This window comes from Bombus impatiens, unplaced genomic scaffold (genome assembly GCF_000188095.3).
Source record: "Bombus impatiens unplaced genomic scaffold, BIMP_2.2 scf_0060, whole genome shotgun sequence".
NCBI classification, from domain to species: domain Eukaryota; kingdom Metazoa; phylum Arthropoda; class Insecta; order Hymenoptera; family Apidae; genus Bombus; species Bombus impatiens.
The window spans coordinates 1542476-1551375 of NT_176479.1; the positions used below are offsets into that span (position 1 = coordinate 1542476).

At 40.0% G+C, this 8900-nt stretch overlaps 1 protein-coding gene across 1 annotated transcript in view; it reads right to left on the minus strand.

The window, feature by feature from the left end:
* The window catches only part of LOC100747713, a 13261-nt gene extending 4998 nt beyond the window's left edge, over nt 1–8263 (minus strand). The window contains exons 1-3 of the mRNA XM_012393924.3: nt 7210–8263; nt 1041–1246; nt 19–252 (exon numbers count right to left, since the gene is read on the minus strand). Of these exons, the coding sequence (XP_012249347.1) occupies nt 19–252; nt 1041–1246; nt 7210–7288 (519 nt within the window). The 5' untranslated portion in view covers nt 7289–8263. The remainder of the gene's footprint in view (nt 1–18; nt 253–1040; nt 1247–7209) is intronic.
* Between the last annotated feature and the right edge of the window lie 637 nt (nt 8264–8900).

The following is an 8900-nucleotide window of genomic DNA, read 5'->3' on the forward strand; positions in this document are numbered from 1 at the left end:
GTTCAAACAGCCGCCAGCCGATCGCGTCTGGCTGGTTCTCTGATCTGGCGACACAGTCAATTTCACCTTAATCGTCTTACTGCCGCACGGTGGTACCTGGATAGAAGCGCCCAGAGTATCGTAAATGGTAGTAACCAGGCCGGCTATGTCGTCCTTTGTTATCTTCCCGTGGCCGTCGAAATCGTACAGGGTGAATGAGAATTCTTGCCGTCTTCGGTCACCCTCCGCTACCGAAACGTCGCATTCGAATTCCTGCAACCGGACCAACAGTTGAGTAATAAAAGTTTCAAATCAATGATAAATAGAAATGGGACGAGATATTTTATTACTTGGAATATGTAAATCGTGCAGAGTCTGCGATCTCAGCAATATTTTATTATTGATTCTATATATTACGTATACAGGGTGGTTGGTACACTGGTGGTACAAGCGGAAAGGGGGTGAAAGAAGAAGTCGAAAATATAGAATAAAAAAAATTCTTTTTTAATTTTTCCATCGAGACAACGATCTACAGTGAGATAAAGTGCGCGCGTACCGAGCCAAAATTCAAAGTCGATTTTCTCGAAAACAAAGCCTCGAACAAAAAATTGTTATTCTATATTTTCGACTTCTTTTTTCACGTAGAATCACCCCCTTCCCGCTTGTACCGCCAGTTACCAACCACCCTGTATATTAATTTATTATTATCTTCCATTTGTATCTTATCGCGATAAGTTAGTAAGTTCGATAAGGTGCTTAGATACATATATTAAATTATAGCTGAAAAGAATATATTTTATACCGAGTTTGAATCGCAAAGGATCCAATGATACAGATTTGCTGTAAGGATCGATTACGTTGTATAATAAGATAAGTTCAATCTCTTAGGATATGAAAATTTGTTCTAAAAGATCTACTATCTTTACGTTTCCAATGAAAGATTAAACGTAATGTTAGAGGGTTAATCGAGGATTAATTTAGAAAAAAAGTTGTTGAAATTTAAAAACAACAACATATTGTTTTATTGTTTCCTCTTTAACAAGCAAGGGAGTTAATAATACCTCGAAACTGAGTTGCTTCGTTGTACTAGCACTCGGCTGCTCGTCATTTCCGGTGGCCGGCGTAGGACTGGTGGAAGCGTCAACCGCGACCTGTGGTGCCTCTGTTTCTAATAGAATTGGCTGGGATTCCGGTGGCGAACCGCTACGAGGTGCCGAGATACCGCCAAGAAGTTCCTCCGAGTCGCTGCCTTCCGTATTACCAACCACTGTAACCAAACGATCGTTAACTTGTCGGTAATAATGGACGGACCAAGATTTAACCGATATTTTAACCAGCCTCTAACTATCTTACGATAAACCGCGACGAAAGCTATGAAAATTCTATGCAAGTGAGATCGTACGTTGTACGATAATCGTCGATATTCGCGCAAGTGGATATCACACTGATATTTTAACGAATGAAATTTTATTTTAAATGAGACGTTGGTTTTATGAAAACGAAGCTTAATATAATTATAAGATCAGAGTGGTTCTACTCGTTTTACGCTAGCTCGTTAAACATATTCCTCTTCGTAGCTTTGTTTTACGTTGCATGAAGTTCTCATCAAAGGGAATGAAACTGTTATCTACGGTCGAGCGGCGGCGTCGCTCGTAAACAAAAGTCAGAATCTCAAAGGTATCAAAGTAACATCCTCCACGGTAAAGCCTATATTTATAGTCAGTTTCTGAGTGCCACTCGGTACTTAAGTTACGGAGTGTAGGAAGTATTTTCGGACTATTTTGAAGGGGATGTAACTTTGAATCACCAGAAATAAATACAACAGATCGTCAAACCTATCTCACGGTCACGTTTCTTTCACATTAAATCGAATCCAACGAGATCATTGTTTACGTGCCTCGATCTATACTACAGGACATTTAAAACAAGAAAAGAAGCAACAGCTAATATAGACAAGAAACAAAATAAATAGAAGATTGGCACGAAAGTAAGGTGAACACAGAAAGAGTCGACGACGTTAGAAAGATTTGAAAAATTGAGCAAAAAATGACAGAGGAAAAATTTTAATCGGCGGAAGCGTGTCTAGAAATTGATGGATGCGAACGCGTTTAAACGCGTAAATTACAGATCAAAGGGTTGCTGTTTCATAATTACAGAGAGACCGGATTCCGTGCATAAAAGCGCAATTATCTTTAATGCATTCGGTCTATTGCTCGGCCGAAATTATTCGCGCGGTGCGAGCGAACGAGCGAGCGAACGAATTAACGAAAGTTCCACTGAAAGGGATGGCGAGAACACATCCATTTCCAGCGTTTATTTCAGAAACGTTTTGCACACTCGCCGAAGGAAGTGTAATGTATCTTTAATGTGTCTGCATTACACTGCCGTTTACCGTTACCTAGACGCCTGTGTAAAAGCGTTCTACGAAATGAAATACTGAAAAGATATCTTTGCGCAACTACCATACATAAATGAGCATCTACGAAACACGACACGTCCGCCGCCATGATGCGGTACATGGAGCGTCGCTTTTTACAAAATTTCTAAAGTTTTCACCGACGCTTTGGAGCAAATGTGCATCGTTTAAAGCGGCCACGGGACTATATTTCCTGGATGGTTGGATCGAATAAACTATGCAATTAAATATAAAATGTTTTATACGCTGTGTATTCGATAGAATATTATTAGACAGAATATTAGACAGATTAGAATATTATTATTATTATTATTATTTACACAGAATGTTTCCATATGTAATATCTGTACTTGTAAGATATGCAAATTCTAGATCGAGGAATATTCGAAAATTGGCAAAATAAAATTTCGAACTTTTATAATATAATTTTTCGTACAAACAATTTTGCCAAGTTCGCTAATAAAAATAGTTATTTATTAGTAGTAGTTGGTAAGAAGGTGTTAATTCGTATACTCGTTGGTGGTAAATGTACAACGATAAGATTTGAATGGCGAGATCAATGTAAAGGAGTGATAGGGAGCAATAAATTTGGAACGACCTCTTTCCCACCCACAACGTAAAAGGAAAAGAGAATCTTAAGTAAAGATTTTATCTAATGGACCTCGCCACACACGTAGGGACGACTGTTCAAAGGATTTTCTATATCTAGGAATTTCGTATACACATATCGAAAGTTAGGAAATTGAACGTCGATATAAAAAAAAGTTTCATCTTTCTTTTCTTCTTACGAAACACATGGAAACTATCTCTGAAAAAGATACTTAACTTATTATCTTTGTCAATTTAATTGTTTTATATCTTATCAAACAATGTCAATCGTGATACTAATTTGTCAATATCAATGACGATTAACAAAATCCAATAATAAAAATATAAATAAATAAGGAAACGACGGAGGTGTAATTTAACGCAGCGTTACACACATTGGTGCAAACTTCTCTTATTTCATAATGATCGGTACAACGCAATAAGCAATTCAATTAAGAAGAAAAGCTTTTCATTTCTTTTGGAATTCATGGATTGTAATAGGCGGTCGTCCTACATGCGTCCGACATCCAGCCATAGTAAAAAGAACAAGCTCTAACAACTGTCAGCAATTACCGCTCAGACTATCGATCAATGAATATTGAAGATGCACGTTAGAATTTTACGAGGGTCTTGCAATAGGTGCGAGAGTTTAGAAAAATAAACATTTCTTTCGGAAAAGGTAAACGTTTACAAATTTTGTACAGTTCCTTTAAATTTTTTTTTTATTTTTAAATTTATATTATTTTAGTACTTGAACGTTTTTTAGTATTTCATCGTACTGTAGTACTAAATTCCTTGTCATTGCTATAATATTTTTTCTCGACTCGATAAAACAATGCAAAAGGAGAAAAAGATATTGCAGTGCCAATTAAAATACAACTACGCGAATGTAACATAGCTAAACGTTAGAATTATTTAAGCTACTCGGATCGGATTCTGTTGCAAGTTGGCCGAGCAATCGACCAAAATATTAAGGGAATGCTCAATACATAATCGGGGTTCGATAAAACGAGTTCCGCGGCGATTCGAGTTCCGAGTAGCCGGAGAATGTTTCGAGTGCTTTGGCCACCGTTTACACGTTTCCCTTCTACGATGGTAGGCCGTCTCTTCGGTCTCGAGGAGCCTCCGCTTTTATCTTAATTCACGCGATACATCATTAAGCCGGTGCAGCGTGATTCCAGTAAAATATATACTTAAAAACGTCGGCATCAAAGGGACCGCGAAGCAACGATAATTAGCGATACGAAACTCGTAATAAACGAAGCCGGCCGCTAATTTCAATTACTCGAGACCAACGGGAGGAAAAAGAATGAAAAAGGAGGGAAAAAACGACGAGAAAACGCTTGCACACGCGCGCAGAAAAGAGAACGAGGAAGGGAAAAGAAATGACGAAAGGGGGACAAGGAAAACCGAAAGTAGGGCAGAGATAAAAGAAAACACCGGAGAAAAAGGAAAAAGCAAAACCAAAAAATTAGAAAAAAAAAAGAGAGAAGAAGAGAAGAAAAAGCGGGATAATCGTATCTGCATAAAGAAACGGACGCATATACGCGTATAATGATACCTGCCGTGTGGTAATTACGCCCGTAACTCTTTCGTGGGGCGAGCGTTAAAGACCCAAGACACTGAACGCACCGGGGGAGAAAAAAAAGGGAGACAAAGAATGGCGGAGAGCGAAAGAGAGAAACAGAGAGAAGAGGAAGAAACATAGGAAGAACAAGGGGAAACTGAGATGGAGAGCGAAGACCACAGTGGAACGGGTAGAAAGAGGGAACAGAGAGAGAGAGAGAGAAAGAATCTTTGCTTTGATATCAAAGGAATAGAGAATAGCCATGGACGCCTTTTATCTAACCACCGGACTAATGTATGTAACGAACTTGCAAGGTCTCGATAATTAAACTCCACCCTTGACGCGCGACCCTCCCCCTCGTGCAGCTACGTGTATAATCTATAGTACGTGTATATGTAGTCTGTAGTACTATATATACGCTGTGTACGAAAGAGCGCGCGCGTGTGTTTATACCGTGTGTACCGTACCGCTTTTGCGCCCTCTTGAATGAAAAGCAGCGGGAGAGCGGGACACAAGCGGCTTCTGCTTTCTTCTTTGTATATCACCCCTTTCTGTTTGCTCGGCTCGTAACTTTTATCATTTGCCGACGCAACAGCTTTCCCTATCCCTACTCATTCGGCTCTCGACTCGTATGAAAATTTTGCCCCGCGACGCAAGAGAAAACACCCATAAAGAGGAACGCCGCAAGAGAATCCGAGATCGGCCGATCTTCAAAAGCGGGATTCGCTGCGCAGCGCGCCTCACCCATAGACGGACCCAGGCAATTGTTCCACGATTTTCGATCAGTTTCTCTTCCCAACGACCCGACTGTAGGACGGAGGATAGAGATAGACTAATAGACGACGTGGAAAGATATTGTGTTAGTTCATTCTTGCTTTTGCTTCTCTTTTCTGTCCTTTTCTGATTTTTGTTTTCCTTTAATACGATAATTTTTAATCGGTGAGTCTGCATGGCTTCGATTTGCACTATGACAAACGTAAGAGACGATTCGTAGATTACGTAATACTAATATTCGGAATGAAATGAAATTTAATTTTGTCTGTAGTGAATATAAAATATGAGAAGTGAAACATTATGGAGATATAACGAGTAATATTTATTATACTGAATAAAATGATTAATTTGAATAAATTTTCTATCGAATATCATGGGATGGCTGACTTTTATTGAAATATTTACTGTTTTTAAACTGTTATTTAAACTAGCGACTCTTTATTTCTGAACGATCCACTTGCAAGATGCGAACGAAGATCTGTATCAATTAAAATTTTTCGAATTCTGGAACGCGGCTAACTAGAAGCGCGTTTTATTTTTACCCTCCATCTTACGAGTAGATGTTAGCTTCTGGTGGAACATACATAGCTATGTTTGTTTCATTAAAGTAGGTTTACAAGTGTTAAAAGTTATAGACTAATGACATGTTAAGTGTTATTTATACAACTGAGAAACTGTTATCCCCTTCGCAGTGAAATTTTTTTCGAATAACTAAATAAGTAAAATTAAATAAGTAAGATAGTAAATATTAAAATTTGTCACCTTTCGCTTTAGAATATCATAGTTAAAAAATATAAAAATAATTCATCAGTGGTTTTTGATAGAATACACGTCGCATTCTTTTCATCGCATATCTTTATTTGCATTTATAAAATGACTATGTTATTTCTTATAGTATCTATACATATTATGTAAATGTTTTTTTAGTTTATTGAAAGATCGTTACCATGTAACGATAAAGTAGTTATTTGCTGATAGAGTGCCGCCTTCGATATCAATATCAATCATTCAAATATTTATCTTCACGCTTACAATATTTTACACATACGAAACTAAAAATGATAAGTGTCAATGCGTATTTCAAGCGCTATTCAATTTATTTCTATCTACTCTTTTTGAAACTAATAATAAAACAAAACATATATTTGTATTATTATTACAGTTTACAAATAAGTAACTGCACGTTCAACTATATTTCAACTAATATTTAACATTCATAAGTATATACCGTTGCATAAACATTTTACAACTAGTATAATGACGTATTGTCTAAATAGAATGTATAACATCATCGATGAATTTATAAAATATATACCAAATAATATCAGATAATACCAAACTGTATAACGAGCTGTAAATTTCGTCTCTGAGTCGGTAATAACCCATAAAAGTGGTTGATGCGACGTTCGATAATTAATTGAAACAGAAAAAAGGAAAATAATAAAAATATTTATCGTTCAATTGCGTCAGAAAATATTCGAAAGCTCTACAAATTGTTCGAAAAGTAAGAAACCAATGACGGTTAACAGACAAATTTTTAGCAGAACAAGGTTATAGATCAACGGGTAAGAAAAATGCAAGTATGACGTAACACCACGTGGGATCCACTTCTGTCATACTGCAGTAGCATCATCGAGAAACACGCACCACGCGGCTCGCAACTCGGGCAAAATATCACGCCTATAACCGGACCCTGACCGAACAAATCCGTATATGGTATATCTCGATCTATCCATGCATCGGCGATTTCGACGCACATCGATATTTTGACGTGTATATATGACAAAAAAGAAACATAAGGGAAGAAAAAGCGGGGGTCGAATGGATAAAAGTAGACGAATAGAGTCGATAGCGAGAAAGACAGAGAGGCGTCATAGTAGCTTACCAGAAAAGGGTCTATAGCCAGCGAGGAACCTTGCCCGCCACCACTTTACGAATCCAGTAGCCATGAGACCCTCATGCATCCACAAACGTTGCGCACACTTTCCTTCCAGGCTTCTTGTTTCGCCACTTTGTTTTTATTTTTCTTCCCAAACTCGTCACCGTATTAAATTCTTCCTGTTCCTTCGCGTCGCAACAGCCAGCCGTATGTCACTATGACGATCGACGAATATCGCCGTATCCGATGTTAAAAAACACGGCTGTGTTTTCACCTGACAATCATTCGTCGTTCTCTCGTCGTGCCCGATTTCCCCCGTGCACGGTTCACCGTAGCCACTGCTAGAAATTGGAAAACAAACACACTTCCGCGAACTTCATACTCTCCTGATAACAGTCGGTCGACATCGGTTGATCACACAACGATCGACGTGCGCGACAACGCACCGAACGAACGACACGTGTTTTCGAGGGTTGGTTGCAGCGTTTGAAGTTACGACTTACGACCCAGTCGGCGCCCAGTCAACTTTCTCGTCTTTTTCTTTCTATCTTTTGTTTATCGTGCTTTCGACGCAAAGGCGAAACGTTCGTGCTCGCATGCTCGTTCCCCTGTCACTGACTTTCAGTTACACGCACGTAGGCAGCCGTGTGGCTGCGAAACGAACAACACACGGTGTCGAATTTAATCCAGGTAAAAGCGACGAAAGAGAAAGAAACGCGGTCGCGACGAGAGAGGTCGGTCACACGACATCGCTCGACTCGTGGCCCGACTACGACTACGGACGATCGTTCTTGCCTAAACCACGTTCCCCGTAATTCCCTTTCCCCTTCCATAGGGCGCTGCGTCGTCAACAGTGCCGAGCCGTGGATACATGGGCCCTGAAGGTAGGAGGCGCGGCTCCGAACCTCCGATTCACGCTCTTTCTGTCCGTCTCTCTTTCACCTCCCTCCCTTTGCCACTTTTTCGTCAGCTTTTCTCTGTTACTCCATCGAATCCGTCTCCTTTCCTTCCTCTTCTCCTTCTAACTACACCGGCCGTCTCTCTTATTCTATTCCCTTCTTCTTCTCGTAATTCCATCTTCCTCTATTTCCCTTTCTTTCTGTTTCTCGCGTTCTTCCTTTTCTACGTTTCCTATCCTATTTTCTGTGTTCTCTCCGTCTTCCTCCTATATAACCTTCTTGCTCTAACTCTATCTCTTTCCCTCCCGTCTTCCTTTTACCTTCGTACTCGTTTTCTCGTACTAACCACGCGTATACTTTCCTTTTCTCCTCATCTTCTCTCTTTCCTTTTTGTCCAGCGAAGGTCTATGAGAGAGGCAAAGAAGGATAGCTTCGTACGGCTGGTGGGGTTTTGAAAGAAGCCGATGATGGTTCAACGTGGTCTACGACGACACTAAATGTCGACGCCGCGACGTCGAACGGCATGCGTAAAAAGGGAACCGGGGGCCTCCTAAGGATTTCGATTATCGCGGTCGCAAACAAACCTTCGCCGGATTTTTGCGTCGGTGATCGCGTGCGGACGTTGCTCCGATTCGCTCGCGGAGAAAGTCGCTTTTAAAGGATTCGGAAAAACAGGGCTCCTGTCTGAAAGGACCCGGCGTCGAATCGTTCCTGCGGGCGAGATTATCGCGTCGTCGAAGTCGTCGCTAGAATCCCGTAATTCGTCAGAATGACGCACAACCAGACTACTGTACCTTC